General features: G+C 44.9%; 1 protein-coding gene across 12 annotated transcripts in view; it reads right to left on the reverse strand.

Moving 5' to 3' along the window:
• The window catches only part of LOC310657667 (perlucin-like protein), a 126,245-nt gene that overhangs the window by 89,554 nt on the left and 16,135 nt on the right, over window positions 1-20,556 (reverse strand). The window contains exons 7-10 of one of the 12 annotated variants that reach the window (XR_014501865.1): window positions 19,135-19,286; window positions 17,943-18,052; window positions 16,588-16,716; window positions 15,768-16,139 (exon numbers count right to left, since the gene is read on the reverse strand). The exons of 8 other annotated variants lie outside the window; for them this stretch is intronic. Coding sequence is in view for 1 of the 4 variants with exons in the window: in XM_083398721.1 (XP_083254847.1) it covers window positions 15,989-16,139; window positions 17,943-18,052; window positions 19,135-19,286 (413 nt within the window). In the remaining 3 variants the exon portion in view is untranslated. Of the gene's footprint in view, window positions 1-15,767; window positions 16,140-16,587; window positions 16,717-17,942; window positions 18,053-19,134; window positions 19,287-20,556 lie in introns of those variants that run through there. 3 more of the 12 variants (XM_083398721.1, XR_014501864.1, XR_014501863.1) reach the window with 3 other exon arrangements.

Consider the following 20,556-nt stretch of genomic DNA (forward strand, 5'->3'; position numbering starts at 1 on the left):
CTTGTGCTGCATCTCTTGGAGAGCGACCGGTTCATCCAGTATTTCTGTGTTCTGCTGTATTCCAGTCATCTCTTCTTGAGTTTATGTGATTTGTTACTGCATCTCTTTCGCTTGATTTCATGTCTCTGATTTCATTGACCAGTAGTGTGTTGTTGTTGTTTTCAGTTTCTTCCAGAGAGCTAGGTCTTTAAGACAGATCACTTATTTCTTTGGAGCAATCCCTCAAATCCCTTGCAACTTCTGCAAGTGTTGCTGGCTTAGTGATACTCTCATTACTGTCAAAATATCACTTAAATCTCCTTCTTGTTGTAGTTGGTTTTTTATATCCTGTTACTGCCATTTTGTACATTTACCCCTGTGTGTCAGTGTTTGTTGGGAGTCATTCTGCAAAGAAACAGTAAAGATGTTTGTACCTTTAAGAACTGTTTCTGTGAGCTCTGGGCAGATTGGGTACAGCTGGTCATGACTACAAAAGGAGGAAAAGTTGCAGTTTGAACTTTGCCTGCAGGGAAAAACACCGACAAGCTTTGTTGTTTTGTAATAAAACCTTTATTTGATTTGGTTTTACACTGGTCTCATGGTGTCGTAGTTTCTGTCATCTGCCACCAGAAGAAAAAAACCCTCTAACAGTGCTGTATTATCTATACTTCAATTTATCTCTCAATTTCCAAGCACTTGTTGCTAGTTTCCCACCATTTGATGCCGCTGTTGTATTATTTATAGCTCACTCACTGGATCATCCCCTTGTTGTGGTGAGTGGGCTTGCAATTCCTATGACCCTTGTGAGTGAAGCTGTTGGGAGTCTCATACTCCCAGCAGGGTCACCAAGGCGGTAAGGTCAAAGGAGAGGAGCTAGACAAAAAATGATCCAAGAAGTTCTCAATGGCAGGACAGGTGGACGATAACAAGTGGTATGTTACAATGGCTGTGAAGGGTAGGTTTGAACAATTTGGGGCAATCAAAATGTTAAAAGTTAAATAAACCTTGTGGATGGAGGAGTGTTAATGTATATAAAATTGTACATATGGTTGATTTGAATATGTTGATTATGTAAACCCAATGTATCACCCACCTGGGGGGGTTTCACTATGTCTTTGTTGGTAAAAAATAAAAATTTTAAACATTAAAAAATAATAATACAATGGCTGTGAAGGCAAATGAAGGCTGGAGCCTTAGGATATTTCTGTTCCACCTTAAAAGGGAGCAGGCTTTGTGAGTCACAAAGTCTGCGTATTTTCCTGTTTCACAGGATGTTTCTGTTGTGTTTTTGCTTTCGTTTCTCTCTCTGTGCAGGAACACTGAAGCAGGCAGTCATGTTTTTCTTTGTTCTGATCAACGCAGAAATAAACTTGTAAAGAATGCTCTCCTGAGTGCATCTTTCGCTGTGCATTATCTGCTGATAGAGCGTGCATCGGCTCTGGAATGTGGCAAGCTATTTCTGGAGCTCGTGTCGCTAATTGCTGATACTGCGTGCCTACGGGAGATCGATGGACGTCGGAGACGACGTGGAGTCATGATGGACTTTGTCTCCTTGGCAGTATCCCAACAACAAGCCTGGTAGATGAAGGGAACGCAGTGGATGTAGCCTACCTTGATTTCAGCAAGGCATTTGACAAGGTGCCCCATGATATTCTTGTAAAGAAGCTGGTAAAATGCGGTCTTGACTATGCTACCATTCAGTGGATTTGTAACTGGCTGACTGACCGGACCCAAAGGGTGCTCATCAATGGTTCCTCTTCATCCTGGAGAAGAGTGACTAGTGGGATGCCACAGGGTTCTGTCTTGGGCCCGGTCTTATTCAACATCTTTATCAACGACTTGGAGGATGGACTCAAGGGCATCCTGATCAAATTTGCAGATGACACCAAACTGGGAGGGGTGGCTAACACCCCAGAGGACAGGATCACACTTCAAAACGACCTTGACAGATTAGAGAACTGGGCCAAAACAAACAAGATGAATTTTAACAGGGAGAAATGTAAAGTATTGCACTTGGGCAAAAAAAAATGAGAGGCACAAATACAAGATGGGTGACACCTGGCTTGAGAGCAGTACATGTGAAAAGGATCTAGGAGTCTTGGTTGACCACAAACTTGACATGAGCCAACAGTGTGACGCGGCAGCTAAAAAAGCCAATGCAATTCTGGGCTGCATCAATAGGAGTATAGCATCTAGATCAAGGGAAGTTATAGTGCCACTGTATTCTGCTCTGGTCAGACCTCACCTGGAGTACTGTGTCCAGTTCTGGGCACCACAGTTCAAGAAGGACACTGACAAACTGGAATGTGTCCAGAGGAGGGCAACCAAAATGGTCAAAGGCCTGGAAACGATGCCTTATGAGGAACGGCTAAGGGAGCTGGGCATGTTTAGCCTGGAGAAGAGAAGGTTAAGGGGTGATATGATAGCCATGTTCAAATATATAAAAGGATGTCACATAGAGGAGGGAGAAAGGTTGTTTTCTGCTGCTCCAGAGAAGCGGACACGGAGCAATGGATCCAAACTACAAGAAAGAAGATTCCACCTCAACATTAGGAAGAACTTCCTGACAGTAAGAGCTGTCCGACAGTGGAATTTGCTGCCAAGGAGTGTGGTGGAGTCTCCTTCTTTGGAGGTCTTTAAGCAGAGGCTTGACAACCATATGTCAGGAGTGCTGTGATGGTGTTTTCTGCTTGGCAGGGGGTTGGACTCGATGGCCCTTGTGGTCTCTTCCAACTCTATGATTCTATGAACAGGTTTCGGGCCCAGATTCACGGCACTTACAGGAGAGTAAGACTGCGACAGACTGCTGAGGTATGTGTGGAAATGTCAAGGCTTTTCGTTGCCGCAGCAGAGTCTCTTTGAACTCCGGCAGACTAATTGGCCTGGGGAGTTGAGCCAAGCAGGCTTCGAGATTTATGAGCAGCCAAGATAAGAAGCCTCTGAAGTGAATAAGGCTCACGGCTCAAGTGAAGAGCTGGAATGGAATTTTTCCAAACTTCTGAAGCTGCTTCTGAAGCTGCTGAGTGCCCAAAGCTAAATTGGCACAATTATGAGACCTGGGCTGTGTGGTGTGAGAGTCTACTACGACAGTTTGGAGTGTGGCATACTGTGTGTGAAGCCCCTCCAGTTCCTCTGACAGATAGATGGAAGGCCCAACATTCAAAGGCCATAGACATAATAGTCTTGTCCGTCTCTCTGGAGGAAATTAAAACGCTTGCTGGCAACACCACTGCATGTCAGATGTGGAATGCTTTGAAGATAGCCCATCTGCCAGTCATCCCAGCCCAGAGTTTGACTGCATCAGAGGTCCTGGCTGTTTCCCAGAATGCAAGTGAATGCAGAGATGCTGAGGGCACCGGTTGCAAGCTGCAGGGGGAGCTGACTGTGATGTCATCCCAGGCCGCATTCCAGCCTCCAGGGGGAGCCAAGGAGTCGGCAGTTGAGAGCTCTGTTTCTCGTGAGAACCAAGGTCATCGCCTTTGCAGAGGCCGGAAGGCCAGAGGTAAACAGAGACAGATGCCTGCAGATGGCCAGAAGCAGAAGGAGGGTGAAGAGCCCACGCCAGTGGAAAACAAGGCTTTGTTTGCTGGCACAGCTTCACCAAAGGCTAAAGGCAAGTCTGATGGCCAGGAGCAGGGGGGCAAGCAGCTTAAGCCCATGCCGGTGGAAAACAAGGTTTTGCTTGCCAGAAAAGCTGCTCCAAAGGCCAAGGCCAGATTTGTTGTAGATTCTGGTGCCACCCGCCATTTGGCAAAAGACCGGCATCTCTTTATCTCCTTCAAACCTCAGGATGGTGAGATCCACCTGGCTGACGGAAAGATGTTACGAATCGCAGGAGAAGGGACTGTGAGACTGGCAAGTCTGCACACTACCATCAAAGATGTACTTTATGTTCCAGGTGCTGAAGGCAATTTGCGCAGTGTCTCACAGCTGACTGGGCGTGGTTTTGAGATTTCCTTCAAGAGGAGCGTCTGTGTCATCAGGAAAGGCAAAGAGGACATTTTGCATGCAAAGTTTATGGATGGCCTGTTCTGTATAACTTATGATGACAATGGTGCTGTTGCTGTGTCTAATGTTGATTCTTGTTGTGTTGCACAAACTAACAACGTTCTTCGTGCAGGATGTATTCATGAAGCACACAGAAGATTTTGTCACATGTCTTGGCAGGCACTGGCCAAGATACCTGGATTGGTTGAGGGTTTGAACATCAAACCCTGTCAGTTTCACATGAAATGTGTATCTTGTGCAGAGAACAAGGTGAAGGTTGCTCCAAAAGGCAAGGAGTCTAGCAGGCAGGCTTCTAAACCCTACCAGCTAGTCCACGCAGACCTGGTTGGTCCACTTGCGCCCTCTTTGGGTGGAGCAAGGTACTTCATGGTTCTAATTGATTCTTTTTCCAGGTACATTCATGTGTTTATGCTCGAGCAGAAATCGCAAGCGTTTCCTAGGTTCAAGGCATTCTGTGCTTGGTTGGAGAGTGTTCATAGAATCATAGAGTTGGAAGAGACCACAAGGGCCATCGAGTCCAACCCCCTGCCAAGCAGGAAACACCATGTTCACAGTAAACGTATCGGCTGTCTCTTTACTGATCGAGGCAGGGAATTCACTTCTCAGCAGTTTGAAGCTTTCCTGACTGAGAAGGGAGTTCAGTATAGCCTCTCAAGTCCTGGATTCCCATGGGAGATTTGTGAGCAAGCAAAGCAAACATTGCTTCAAGGACTGTTTTGGCATGATGCCAGTCTCCCTGATAAGTTTTGGGGGGAGGCTCTGTCGACTTTTGTTTACACTTTTAATCACAGACTGTCATCACCTATTGGTTGTACCCCCTATGAGAAGATGTTTGGTAAGAAACCTAACGTCAAGCACATGAGAATCTTTGGTTCTGACATGTGGGTACACACCCCACAGAGCAACGAGCTTGGGAAGCGTGGGGACATGGTTTGTTCATGGCGTATGAAAAAGGAGCATACAGGGTATGGATGACTCACTCTAAGTCCATTAAGTTCACAAAGAGTGTTGAGTACAATCCGAAGTGGGGGGGAAATGTGGGAATTTTCCAGAGTTACCCAGAGGAGGATAAAGGTGATGTGAAAAAAGCAGATGAAGCTGAGGAAGCTGAGGATGATGGTGATGATTATCAGAGTTCGGATTCCAGTTCAGTGGGCGGCGCTGCTGCTGATGTCAGCGACAGTGATGACATAGCAGACTACAAGAGCGCAAAGGCCTCAGTCAGACCATCTGATGCGTCTGATAATGAACTGGAAGAACCACTGTTCACCATTGGTCACTTTTCTCCTAAGAAGGAGGAGATGAGTCCAGAAGACTTGCGTCTAGTATGCAGATCTGAAAGGGTGACGAAGGGCAAACCTCAAAAGAGTTTGCTAAGACAGCAACTGCTGTTCTTAGTAGCTCAGAGAAGGTGTGGGAACCTTCAAGCTTCAAAGAGGTTCAGGAGTTAACCTCTAAAGATGCTGAGCCTTGGCTTAATGCCATGAAGGCTGAAGTTGATTCCTTGAATAGGAACCAAACTTGGGAGTTGGTACCGGTAGTCCCAGGAATGAGACTGGTACACAGCAAATGGGTCTTCAAGGCCAAGACAGACCAGAATGGCAAGATTGTCAGACACAAAGCCAGATTGGTTGCCAGAGGTTTTTCACAGGTACCAGGACAGGATTACCACGAGACCTACTCACCCACCGTCAAGTATGAGAGCATTCAACTGATGCTCAAGATTGCTGCAGAGGAGAAACTGCATGTTTCCCATCATTACATTAATACAGCTTTTTTGTACGGGATTTTGGGGGAGGAGCTGTATATGCTTCCACCTGATGGAATGCAGATACAGAAGGGAATGGTCTGTAAACTGCAGAAATCCTTATATGGTCTCTAGCAGAGTGCCAGGTGTTGGAACACAAAACTCACTGAGACGTTGCTTTCTCTAGGTTTTCACCAGGGCAAGGCTGATCCGTGTGTGTTTGTCAAGGAGGAGGGGCAAAACAAACTGTATTGTTTATGTTTTGTTGATGATCTTCTCATGTTTTGGAAGAATCAGGCTTTGTACCAAAGCACCCTAGCTCAGCTGAAGGAGCACTTTGACATGAAGGATCTTGGTGAGGTATCCAACTATCTTTCTCTGCAGGTGGAGAGGGACCAAGCAGGTAATTTTCTGGTTCACCAAACACAGAAAATTGCCGATGTATTAACCAGGTTGAATTTGGTTGATGCAAACCCAGCAGACACACCGATGGTGACAGGTTACCAGGTAGATAGTACTGCTGAAGCATTTTCTGACACTACGCTATACAGATGCATTCTAGGCAAGTTAAATTTCATTGCCAGATGCTCAAGACCTGACATAGCTGTAAGCACAAACCTGCTTAGCAGACATGCTAACAATCCTCCTGTTCAGGATTGGAAAGCTCTGAAGCGCATAGCCTGCTGTTTGAAAGGGACTTTGCACTACAGGCTGAGGTTCACCAATCAGAAGACTGGAGGTCTTGAAATCTTTGCAGATGCTAGTTTTGGAACAGAGCAGATAATCTACTGTTGGAAAAACACCTGGGAAGGCCACCACCTTCCCAAGACACCGAGGCGTTTCTCCGGTGGTCACTCTCTGGCTGTAAATCTTCCTCAGTCCAGAGAGACCGGTGATAAGTGACCCCCCCCCTCCTGAGAGGAGCACGCTCCTCTTCTGGCATCTCATAACAGAAGAAAGAGTCAATCGTAGTTCTAAACCTACTTTATTTACAGTCTTATATACAGAGAATCCATCAGCATGTCTGTGCTCTCTCAGCACCAGTACAGAACAGCATAACATACAGAAGTGAAACTAACTTCTCAACAATACCCCAATAGTACTGAGACTTACTGGCTCATACTCTCAGACACTCACATGACATAAACAACCATAGTGCTACTACTGAGCAGCTTGGGTGGATAAAAATCCTAACATCACTCCCCCATTTTTAGGTAACCCTGGCTGTGAAAGCTAGTGCAGCATTAAGAGACATAAACAAACAGTTGTCATACGAATAGTATACCCCTGCTGTACTGGTTCCACATTTGGAACTACCTGCAACTGGATTGACCAGTTCAAACCTCTGGTTACCTGTCTTCCATGGGACTAGAGCTTTTGATCTACCTTGTGCATCTGAAACCTGGTTTGAGCTGCTAGTTACAGCTATGCATGTCACAGCTGTGTTAGCAAACTCCCGGGAGTACCTCTTGGGTGGCAGTCCCTTTGTGACTCTCTCAGATCTACATATCAGGTACAGATCCTCCTTGCTGGCTGGTTCTTCCTTAGGACTTTTGGGAGAACCACGACCAACAGTAAACAGTGGCTCTGGCAATTCCAGTTCAGCCTCAGATGATGGCCTGGACAATGCTTGTGTACCTCTCTCAATGACTGTCATCTGTACTAGAACTCTCGGTGGTGCTTTCAGTGTCACTCTCAATGTCAGAATCTACATCTGTGTTGGCATTGATGGGGAAACTGTGGTGAACCTGCATTCTACATTCCTAGTAAGAATCACTGTGTCAGAATCAGGCAATGAAACTCTGTATTGACCTTTCTCATAACTCATGAAAATGCCCCGTGCACTTTTTGCACCTTGTGGTGTTTCTATCCACATGTGAGGCCCGAAAACCTGTAAGTGCTTGACAGAAGGTTTTCTCTGGAACAGCTTCTCAAAAGGAGAACTTTCCATACCAGCTGAAACCTTTCTTACCCACGTGTAAGAAATAGCATTCAGCGACTCAGCCCAAAACTTCTGGGGCAAACATGCACTTAGCAGTTGTGCTTTCAGGCCTTGCTGCAACTCTGTGTTCACCTTGACACATACACTCTTGTTCCATGCAGCTTCTGAGACAACAACCTTGTGCTCAATCTCCTGTTCACCTAGGAAATCATGAAATTCCTGTGAAACAAAAACCTGCTTTTCATCAGTAAAAAGACTTTCAGCATTAGCATAATGAACAAACTTCACCTTATCACAAAATTCTCTGAACTTTGTTAAGGTTTGTTGCGGTTTCTGCAACATGTACACCCAGACATATTGAGAAAAACAATCATCCATTATCAGGTAGTACTTAGCTTTGCCTCTAGAAAGTGGTAGAGGTCCAATCACATCAGCATACACTCGCTGGGAAACTCTGGTGACTTCCTTGGGCTTCTTGCTTGGGCACAAGACACAGCAACACCATGACAACAATCAGTACTATCAAAGGCAAGCAAATAAAGCCCATCTCCTTGTAGGCATAAAGAAGTGGTGTCCCATCTCTGGAGATTACACATCTCTTCTTGTTGCAGGATATCTCAAAACCCTGCTCAGTCAGCTGTGACACACTCAACAGGTTGTACTTTAAACCTGGAATAAAATAAACATTGTTAATGGTGATTTGGGGACTCTAAAGAAACACAGTTCCAAACCCAGTGGCTTCCAACTCATGACCGTCCACTTGCTTGACAGTGTAATGCTGATCCTCAAAAGTGGTAAAGACTTTCAGCAGAACAGTCCCTCCCCTAACCTGGCCAGTCCCCTGGCAGTGCCTCTTCAGGAGGGATTGGGCGATTGGCAGAGGTAGGCAGAGACCTCCTGGTATCCAACCTGGGGAGGATGAAGCCAGCCCGAACTACCAGGGGCTGCACTGGGATCTGGGGGGCTGCACGCAATCACACAAAAGGCGCCCCCTTTTGATGTAGGAGTGGTCATTCTTGGGATCTTCAACTGTAATCAGAAGGTCATCAGCATATGTTTTCAATTTATATGTTGTTTTTCCTACCGTGATTCCTCTAATGTTTTTGTCCGGGCATTTTGGGATATTACAAGGATTTCAATGGCAGAAGTGATGTCCAGGGGGGGAAGCAGTGTTTTGCCCTATATTTTTATGGTTCCCCCCCCCCCCACACACAAAAAGCTCGACAACCTGGGTTACCTCACACAAAAAAACACACCTCCCTATTCTCTATTATGTGTGAACTGAATTGAATACTGCTAAAAGGACAAGAAGTTAAACAACTTGGGTTATCTCAAAGCTTTGACGTATTTCTACTTGAAATGGGTGCACACAGCAATTACATGCTTACGTTAAATATACCACATACAAATCACCACTCAAATGAGAAAAAACACCCAGAAACAAAGTAGAAAGAGAACCTAGAAAGAAAAAGAGAGAATTAAACCAGGCTCCCTCTGGCCTGTTATTAAAAGACACCATGACCTTGGGAGAAAGATTACAGGACCAGTTCATTCTTCTTAAACCAGCTTAACCCAAAACAACATCTGCTCTTAGCAGAATGGAAACTTACTTGTCAGCTAAAATGTTCCAGGTTGCACCTGATAGAGAAAGCACCAATTTCTAGCTTGTGTCACACACAGAAAATACCAGAACCTTCTACTTGAATGAATAGGTAAGAAATGATCTCTACACTTAGATTAATGCTTTCTGTACCTCAAAAATGCAAGCTATCACATAGAATCATAGAATCATAGAATCATAGAGTTGGAAGAGACCACAAGGGTCATCGAGTCCAACCCCCTGCCAAGCAGGAAACACCATCAGAGCACTCCTGACATATGGTTGTCAAGCCTCTGCTTAAAGACCTCCAAAGAAGGAGACGCCACCACACTCCTTGGCAGCAAATTCCACTGTCAAACAGCTCTTACTGTCAGGAAGTTCTTCCTAATGTTTAGGTGGAATCTTCTTTCTTGTAGTTTGTATCCATTGCTCCGTGTCCGCTTCTCTGGAGCAGCAGAAAACAACCTTTCTCCCTCCTCTATGTGACATCCTTTTATATATTTGAACATGGCTATCATATCACCCCTTAACCTCCTCTTCTCCAGGCTAAACATGCCCAGCTCCCTTAGCCGATCCTCATAAGGCATTGTTTCCAGGCCTTTGACCATTTTGGTTGCCCTCCTCTGTACACGTTCTAGTTTGTCAGTGTCCTTCTTGAACTGTGGTGCCCAGAACTGGACACAGTACTCCAGGTGAGGTCTGACCAGAGCAGAATACAGTGGCACTATAACTTCCCTTGATCTAGATGCTATACTCCTATTGATGCAGCCCAGAATTGCATTGGCTTTTTTAGCTGCCGCGTCACACTGTTGGCTCATGTTAAGTTTGTGGTCAACCAAGACTCCTAGATCCTTTTCACATGTACTGCTCTCAAGCCAGGTGTCACCCATCTTGTATTTGTGCCTCTCATTTTTTTTGCCCAAGTGCAATACTTTACATTTCTCCCTGTTAAAATTCATCTTGTTTGTTTTGGCCCAGTTCTCTAATCTGTCAAGGTCGTTTTGAAGTGTGATCCTGTCTTCTGGGGTGTTAGCCACCCCTCCCAATTTGGTGTCATCTGCAAATTTGATCAGGATGCCCTTGAGTCCATCATCCAAGTCGTTGATAAAGATGTTGAATAAGACCGGGCCCAAGACAGAACCCTGTGGCACCCCACTAGTCACTCTTCTCCAGGATGAAGAGGAACCATTGATGAGCACCCTTTGGGTCCGGTCAGTCAGCCAGTTACAAATCCACTGAGTGGTAGCATAGTCAAGACCGCATTTTACCAGCTTCTTTACAAGAATATCATGGGGCACCTTGTCAAATGCCTTGCTGAAATCAAGGTAGACTACATCCACTGCGTTCCCTTCATCTACCAGGCTTGTAATTCTGTCAAAAAATGAGATCAGGTTAGTCTGACATGACTTATTTTTCAGAAATCCATGCTGACTATTGGTGATCACAGCATTCCTTTCTAGGTGCTCACAGATTGTTTGCTTAATGATCTGCTCCAGAATCTTCCCTGGTATTGATGTTAGACTGACTGGGCGGTAATTATTTGGGTCCTCTCTTTTCCCCTTTTTGAAAATAGGGACAACATTTGCCCTCCTCCAGTCTGCCGGGACTTCGCCTGTTCTCCAGGAATTCTCAAAGATGACTGCCAGTGGTTCTGAGATCACATCTGCCAGTTCTTTTAATACTCTTGGATGCAGTTCATCTGGCCCTGGAGACTTGAATACATCTAAACTAGCCAAGTATTCTTGTACTATCTCCTTAGTTATTCTGGGCTGTGTTTCCTCTGCTGAATGATTTCCTCCAAATTCTTCAGGTCGGGCATTGTTTTCTTTATCGGAGAAGACTGAGGCAAAGAAGGCATTGAGGAGTTCAGCCCTTTCTGTGTCCCCTGTTTGCATTTCACCATCTTCTCCTCTGAGTGACCCCACTGTTTCTTTGTTCTTCCTTTTGCTACGAACATACCCATAGAAGCCTTTTTTGTTGCTTTTAACCTCTCTAGCAAGCCTGAGTTCATTCTGTGCTTTAGCTTTTCTGACTTTGTGTCTACACGTGCTGGCTATTTGTTTGAATTCCTCTTTGGTGGTTTCCCCCCTTCTCCATTTTTTGTACACATCCTTTTTTAATCTTAACTCAGTTAAAAGTTCTTTAGATAGCCACCCTGGCTTCTTTAGGCACCTTCCATGTTTCCGTCTCATTGGTATTGCCTGAAGTTGTGCTTTTACTATCTCCCTCTTAACAAACTCCCAGCCATCATGGACTCCCTTTCCTTTTAGTATTACTGTCCATGGGATCTCACCCAGCACTTCCCTAAGTTTTATGAAGTCGGCTTTCTTAAAGTCAAGAAATTGAGTCCTAGTATGCTTGGCTGCTCCTTTCCGTTGTATAGTAAACTTCAGAAGAGCATGATCACTTGCGCCTAATGATCCTTCCACTTCTACCCCATTAACCAGGTCATCGACATTGGTTAGGACCAGATCTAAAATGGCTGTTCCTCTTGTTGCTTCTCCCACTTTCTGGACAATGAAGTTGTCTGCAAGGCCAGTGAGGAATCTGTTTGACCTTATGCTCTTGGCTGAGTTTGACATCCAACAAATATCTGGGTAATTGAAGTCCCCCATTACTACTATCTCCCTTCCTTTTGCATGCTTGGCCATCTGTTCCAGGAAGGCATCATCTATGTCCTCCGTTTGGCTTGGGGATCTATAGTAAACTCCCACAATGAGGTCACTATTATTCTTCTCTCCCTTAATTTTGACCCAAATGCTCTCACTTTGGCTTTGAGGTTCTAAATCTTGGATCTCTTCACAGGTATACACATCCCTGACATATAACGCCACTCCTCCTCCTTTCTTGTCTGGTCTGTTTCTCTGAAATAGATTGTATCCCTCCATTTTTACATTCCAATCGTGGGACTTATCCCACCAGGTTTCAGTGATGCCTATTATGTCATATTTAGTTTGCTGTACCAAGAGCTCAAGCTCATGTTGTTTATTTCCCATGCTTTGTGCATTAGTGTACAGACATTGAAGTCCATTAGTCATTCCCCCGTGTCTCTTATTTAAGGATTTTTTCCTCCCACCACTAGGTCTGCTTGCTGTTTGCTCCATTTGGTCTATGACATTTGGATGATCATCTTCATCAATTAATAGACTCCTACCTTCAGGAGCACTGTCTCCCTCCCCCGCATTAGTCAGTTTAAATATCACACTGTGATATTTGAGAGATCTTTGAGTGAAGCGTGTTATAGAAATTTAATAATAAGACGGTAATGATGCATTGGGCAAAAGACTTTGGATATAACGTACAGCTTAAAGAATGGGAAAGGTTGTGGAATGAAAGGATAAAATTTACAGCCTGTAATGCTTTGAAAGAGAATATGATGAAAATGATGCATAGATGGTATATTACACCAGTGAAATGAGCTAAAATTCTTAGGTGATTTATTGCTCGTATAGATAAGTCTGGCGTCCAGCCCGCTTCCATCGCTGTGCCAGGCCTCGCATTCCAAAGCTCTGAGCAAAAGCAGAGTCTAGCAGCGGTCAGAAAAATCAGCCTCTGTCTCCTGTGCGTCAGTGTGCATAAACAGAGTCTCACACAGAGTTACTAAAAGCTAAAGCACTTTATTTACAGCAGAAACTATCCATTATCTAGCAGAGTACAGAACAGCATACAAGCATGTCTGTTCCATACGAAACCGAAAGCAGAATAGAACAAAGGACTGAGACTCTCGGAAGTGACGCAGAGTCTCTCCGCCCCACAGTAGGCAGGACGTACACTCTGAGCTGTTTAACCCTGTAAGCTCAGGTTCTCCTCACAGCCCCTATTGCCCTGCACTACTGTGGGGCAAGCAAGTATAACCACTTACCCCAACTCCAAACCACCACAGAACTCCCCATGACGCTGGAAGCTCAATGGTTTGGTAAAACCATCAGCCAAGTTATCGTGACTGGCACAATATTTCAGCCGTATCAAACCTGACTGAACACTTTGACACACATTCTGGAAAAGTATGTCTAGATGCTTGGTTCTGGCCTTAAATTGCCCAGATTCTGCTAGCTTCAGACAGGGTTGATTGTCTTCCCAAACAGTGATGGGCAAGCTACAATCCCCACAGATCTCTTGCACCAAGTATCTATAGAACTCCAGTTCCTGGCACAAATCTGACAGTGCGCTGAACTCAGCCTCAGTAGAGGACAGCGCAATGAGACTTTGCTTCCGGGACTTCCACCCAACAAGAGATTGCCCAAACTTTATCACCAACCTGGATACGGACTTCCTGTCCTTCAGATTTGCCCAGTCGCTGTCTGCAAAGCATGTAAGCTTCATCTCACCTGCAGCCGACAGTTTGAGACTGAAGCCTTTGGTATCCTGCAGGTAACGCAGTACCCGCTTGATACCGTGCCAGGCACTTACACTGGGCTTTGAAGCTTCCCTACTGAGCAGATTGGTAGCAAAAGCAATGTCTGGTCTGCTCCATTGGGACAGATACAACAGACTACCCAGAGCTGACTGAAAGAGCTCAGCATTCTCAAACTCAGCACATTCTGCTTGCTGACTGTCTTTCACGTAGCTCGTCTCCATGGGTGTCCTAACCCCTGCACAATCAGACATTCTGAACTTCTCAAGCAACTGCTCAATCTTGCCCTTCTGACTGAGCAAGAAGCTACCATCCTCAGTTCTAGCTATCTCCACGCCCAGGTAGATCTTTACTGCACCCACGTTCTTGAGCTGAAACCGCTTCCCAAGCTCTTTGGCAAACTTCTGTACCTGTTTGTCTGCCCTTGCAGGGTAAATGATGTCATCAACGAAGATTAACACCATTTCCTGTGACTCTCCTGACCCTTTAAGGTACAGGCAACTGTCAGCAAGACTCTTCCTGAAACCTAGCTTCTCTAAAGCTTGATTCAGGCACAAGTTCCAATTCCTGGCCGATGGTTTCAAACCGTAAATTGACTTGTGAAGTCTCCATACAGTACCTTGCTCATTGCCCTCAAACCCTGGAGGAAGAAGCATGTACAGATCCTCCCGGAGGTCTGAGTTCAAGTAGGCTACATCCATATCAAAGTGATGCACCAGCAAACCTCTTTGTGCAGCAATGGCTAAGAGCATGCACAGAGTTTCACTTCTGCAAGTAGGAGCATAAACTTCCGTATAATGTCGCCCCTTCTGCTGCGTGAACCCTCTGGCTACCAACCTAGCCTTGTACTGTGGTTCTCCAGTTGCTGTGGGTTTAAAACGGTAAACCCAGCAGCTACTCACGGCCTGTTTGCCCACTGGCAACTTTGTGAAGGAGAAAGCACCTATAGACTCCATTGAGCTCATCTCCTTCTGCATCGCCTCATGCCATTTCCTGGTTTCTTCCTGAGGCAGTTTCTGAACATCCTCAAAACTCTTGGGTTCACACTGTGCCATACCAACCCACACACCAGTGACTGCAAACCTGTCAGGAGGTTTCCCTTTCGTTGTCCGAGTTGAATGGCGCAACACAACTTCAGGTGCCCCCTCTGACCCACTAGGGCCAGCCAGAACATCCTTGGGCACCACAGTTTACGAAGGATGTTGACAAGCTGGAAGGCGTGCAGAGGAGGGCAACCAAGATGATCAAGGGGCTGGAAATCATGCCTTATGAGGACTGACAGAGGGAATTGGGAATATTTAGCATGGGAAAGAGGAGCCATCTTCAAAAACCTCCAGGGTTGTCACATGGAAGGTGAGACCACTTCCAGGGGGAAGGACACAAACCTATGGTTTCATGTTACAAGAAAGAAGATTCCAACTAAACATTTTTCTGACACTAGGAGCGGTTTGGCAGTGGAACAGTCTCCCTTGGGAGGTTGTGGACTCCTTTAATTGAGGTTTTTAAGCAGAGGTGAGATGGCAAACTGTCCTCAACACAGACCAAGCTATTATTCACACCTTGTAAAGGTATGATTCAGGACAACAGAGTCTAATTGATTACTTAACGGTTGACGGCCACTGTGCATAGGAGCGAACTTCAAGAGGTAGAGGCCCCAATAAAATATTTTAGGGGGCCTCCTCCCCAAAGTTCATGGGCATTGCCATTCAAATGATGTGTGTGCACTGTCTTGTGATCAATTATTCAGGGGGGAGCTTACCTGCTCCACCTCCAATATTTTTTTTAAGTTGGCACCCCTGCACCCATGAATGCCATGAAAGCAGCCCCCTGCCAAGTTCTGAAGAAATCAAGGGCAGTTCACTGTGTTTGTTGCCCAATATTAGCCCTATATGAGAATAAGGGCGCTGGAATTTCCCAGTGATAAAGCCAAAATTGTATTTGTGATTAGTCTGCTAGAAGGGGATACCAAACGCTGGGTGGTCCTCATTCTCATTGGCTGGCATGCATGGTTGTCCTTATGTGCCTTGTAAGGTAGCAACCATGGAGATCAGAAGGGGCAATGGGACATCAAACACAGAGAATAAGGAAACAAATATTGCTATGCATTGCAAATAAATACATTAAACAGAAAACAAGCTATGACTGGACCCTTCCATTCTTTATTTTCATAGCCATCTACATTTGAGCTTGTAGAATAAGGTCTTTTCAAGGTGTTTTTGAGTGCTGATGCCAAAGAGTCCTATAATCTAGATGGCAGAGTGTGGATTGTGCATTAAAACAGTGAGGTGGGGTGATCTCTTGTTTTTGTTTTTGTGTAGTGATCATGCGATCCAGTTTCTTTCATTTTAAAGTGTCTTCTTAGAGCCAAGCATCATCAGGCACCTTCTTACAAATGTACCCTAAGCGTTGCTCACAGTGTAATGCTATCCAGCAATGTGCTCCACAATCAAGGCCTATTGCAGCACAGTGGTTTCTGTCTTCGTTTTTAGGCTCACCTGGTTTCCAGTACCTGAAAAGAAAAGAGCAGCACTGATCAATCAAGTTTGGATGTCTACTTCCTCACACGCTCCTTGGGCCATCTACCATTAAAAAGATGTCCAGCTGTTTCTCTCTTAACATCCACCCACAATTGGGATGGATTTTTCTCCCTAGATTTTAGAATTCTAACCATGTAAGGAAAACAACAACAACAACTGTGGGTCAAGACTGCCTCTTTTCTTTTCACATGAAGTGATTTCTCATAGGAAACTACAAAAAGTGAGGGTATCACTTTGGAAGGCTCAGTGGTACACACAAGAACTGTCAGTCAATTTAATTTGGGCAGAATCCAATGCAATACTTCTGCTATTGCCAGGATTTCCATTTCTGCAACAGAACTGTCCCTCTCTCCTTTCCATATGCACCCACATCCTCCTCAGATCTGTTCTGGACCGTTGTGAGTGTTGAGAGATCCTTACTCTCAAGTAGCAGAGTTAGCACAGTAGTGATTGTTCTGAGCATATTAAAACCATGTTAGATTTGCATCCGCCTTCATCCATCTCATATCACATCCATCACCCACTCCATGCATGAGGATAGCAGTGACACTATACAGAAACAAAAATAGCTATGTCTACAAATGAATTACAAAATTAATTCTGTAACCACAAAGCCATAATAGGGTTGATTGAAACGATATCTCTCTCACATATATATCTTATCTAAATCTTACATGCTGGTTCTAAGTTTAATCAATCATCCATAATTGACAAAGGTATCTCCCTAGCCTCACTCTTGTTGTCACTTGCATTCTCCAGTGTCCATTGTATCCTGAATCAAGTCCCACTACACAGCACTAAAATTTTGTGATAAACTCATTCTGTGATAAACTCATTCCTCATTTTTAGCTCTCTGTAAATCTATTAAATTTATATTACTAGTAATAGTAGGTGTTTTTTACTCCCATGAGATGTTCGGGTGATCAAGTCTAAGATCACATACAGTAGTGGCTCCCAATTGGTGGTCCACGGACCACCCACCCGGGGGTTTTATGGTGTCATTCACATAACTAAAACTGCCACAGAGATATCAAAATGTTCAAAGGTACGGTGGCCCATGGCGTGGCTTTTGAAAATGGTCTGCAGTACTTAGCTAACTGGGAACCGCTGGCATACAGGGTTTAATTTCCCAGCTTGTATTATACAACCCCACTGTCTGTTTGTAAAGTTTACTCAATACCTTTGTCAAAAAGGATTCGTGGTTGGTATTGGGTGCATCAATAGAGATGAATGTCATTGGATTTTGTTGCAGGAGACCTTGCAAAATTGAAAGCAGCCCTCTGTTAATGCAGTCTTGGTAATAAATGCCAGACCAGTTCTCTGTTCTACTCCCAAGCTGTGGGTGAGTGAGATCTTACTCTGACCTTGTACATCCATCCACACAAGCTGAAAAGAGTTGTTAGATACTTAAAGGGAACCATGAAGTGTCTTAAACTGCCATCTGACAGTGTTGCTCAGCTTTACGTTCCTGCAAGTCCTTTTGAAGCTGAACTAAGGAGCACAAACCATTTAAAAGCCTGCCTTCAGCCTCTTCCGAATCACCACATTCATTAGGTTAGAGAAGCAGGAAGAGAAGCCTTCCAGTCTCTCCAACCTAGTGAGAAGCAGCACCCGCTCATCTGGGCAATGATGTGGAGTAGTATATATGTAGGTCTTTGGTAGCAGAGAAAATTGCATAGCAAAATATATTGGAAAGGGAAAGAATGAATTATGTAAACAGAATCTGCAACTTTTTGGAATGCATGCCATTAACATATATTTCTGCAGAAACTTACGTGATTATAGCCTCTATTCCTGACAGCCATCTCCATTTCTTTGCCTTGTCTTTAAAGACTCCAAACCAAAAAAACTTCTTACGGTTTTGTACTTGCTGGTTTATAAAATTCTAGGGTAGGGGTGTTGAGAAAGAACAAATAAAATCTTTTAAGGCAATGTCCCTTTCTCTGGGAGACTATAGCCCTTTACAGAAATTCAACAGATATGAAACAAACACATTTTAAAAGGAGAAGGTATCACATTTGAAGACCCACTCCAAATTTTGGCGGGAAAGTGATCAAAACTATACATTGTATTCCCATCTCCAATAATAATTTCATATACTTGATGTGGTATTCTCCCCCTGATCAAAATTATGATGCTGATGGTGATGATGATGATGATGAATGAGAAGATAATGGTGATGGAATCAAGGAAGCATCCCTTAGAGGAAATATTGTAGTGAAGGGGAACTTCACCTGCCCTCACCCAGACTGACTACATATGTCTTCCAGTCATGACACAGAGTTTTAATTTCCAGATACTGTAAATGACTGTGCCAGAGAACAGTTGGTCTTGGAACCACCTAGCGGGACAGTGACCTGTGTGTCAAATACTCCAATTTCTGCATCCATGCTTGATGGTTGGTTCCAGAGACACTGGAATCAGTCCGGTTGTGGTAGGGTTGATGGCATGATGATGGGATCTCACACATGTCTGTGCCTTGCAGCACCCCAGTAGCCCCTGTGCCAGGGCTAAAGGGCTGGGAAAAGGATATTCCTTGCAAGCTCCTCTAGAGTCATCTTCATGATACTCTCCTGCCAGAAGGTTAGCGTGGTGAGGGAAACGTTTGATTCTAAGCACTCAATACATCTCAAAGAGCAGAGGAAGAATTTACAGAGAATCCAAGAGATAGATGCCTCTGAAGTATATCCTCCTCCTCCTCCTCCTCCTCCTCCTCCTCCTCCTCCTTGAAGATCTCCTTCCTGACTGCCAGCTTCATTCTATTAGAGCTCAGCAGCTCCAAGACACCTTATTGAGTCCCAGAGGGTAGCAGCTCTCCCTGCCCCTCCCACCCCTTGGTTTGACTGATGGAATTGCTGTCTTGGCTGCATACAGGTACATGTAACCTTCCTAAATGGATAGTGATGATAGGAGCCCTTTGGCTCAAGAAGATCACCTACATTTCCTATACTTAGCTTTGATGCTCACCTGTTCTTGATATGTTTCCATAGAAAGGAGCTTGGCACCTTCCCTCTCACATTTTTTTTTGGAATCTGCCCATGAGTCTTGTTCACGAGAAAGGATATACATTGTCCTTTGATATACAAACCAACCCTCATTAAAGTTTTCAGTAAGGTGCTCTTCGAGTCAAGCCAGATATGCAGGAAGATCAGAAAAAGAAAACAAGATAGGGAATTTAAGGGGAACCACCTTGTATGCCTGTGCAGATTTCAATTATTTTTGTTAAGTTCATTTCTGTCACCGCATGGTAACATATATTCATCTAGGAAGCTCAGAAATCTTAAAACAAGAAAAACATTCACTCTTCAACCCATGTTGATGGTGCAGTAAATACCTGGGTGGGCATAGCTGGAACAGGGGGTGCAGTCAGGAACCTCACCTACTTGTTTCCACCTGGATACTCAGGGCAGCATCAGGGCAGACTTGAAGGTTGGGAAGGGGGAGTAGCTGTGGTTTATCAAAATTATCTTTCTCTCTCCAGGCCCTCTGTTAAGTTGTGGAGGGGGGAGGGGAATCTAGAATGTAGGTTCCTGGCATTGGGCAACTGGGACAGATGAGGGATTCTGCTGGTTTACCACCCAGTTTGCTGCCAACCATTCTCCCTGCTGGAGTTGACAGGATGGATCTAGTGGGCTTCCAAATCCAGTGGGCTTCCAAATGGCTCTGGGGGATTTTCCAGGTGATCTGACAGGTGCTCCTGCAGAGTTTTGGCTGATCTCTGGAACAACCAAATAACAACATCAACAACAAAGTATATGCTGCCCACCTGACTCCCTGCCTTGGCTTGGGCCATGGACACAATTGGCCCTGAGTACCCTCTCCCACTTCATGCAGCCTGTTTTGCCCCCTAGTATACTGCAGAGGAGTTGGGAGATGGCTTGAACGCAAGTGGAGGAAAAATCTAATTGAATGCATTAAACTACTGGTGAGGGTTCATCCTCAAACCTTCCAAGTGGCAGTGAAGGATACAAAGAAGCCTTGCTTTGCTTCCTCCATTGTGCTATCCAGCAGAGTTTTCCTTCCCAGGTAGTGTGGGGCCTGCTACAGTTTGGCCCAAAGGAGATGATACAACTGGAAGCAGCTTTCTGTGACTTGCTTGCAAAGCATTTGTGGATAAAATTGCTTGCATCCCCTGGCATCTTGACCCACCCTGCTATTACAGCAGAAAAATCTCAAAGAATGTCCAGAGCAGAGTCTGTTTCCATTGTGTTGGGCATGTTTCAGTCGGTAAGGTTTGTGAGGTTTGGCGGTTATAGGGTTAACCTCTATGTGTCCTGCATCTGGGGAGAAGCTTCCTACATCCAGGAGCTGAGTTCTTTGTCTGTGAAGTTACTTTCACTTCTCACCAGAGAAGAGTCAGAGATAAATGCTATGGCTCCGGTCTCTGAC

This window comes from Podarcis tiliguerta (genome assembly GCF_965153285.1).
Source record: "Podarcis tiliguerta genome assembly, chromosome: 9".
Lineage (NCBI taxonomy): Eukaryota > Metazoa > Chordata > Lepidosauria > Squamata > Lacertidae > Podarcis > Podarcis tiliguerta.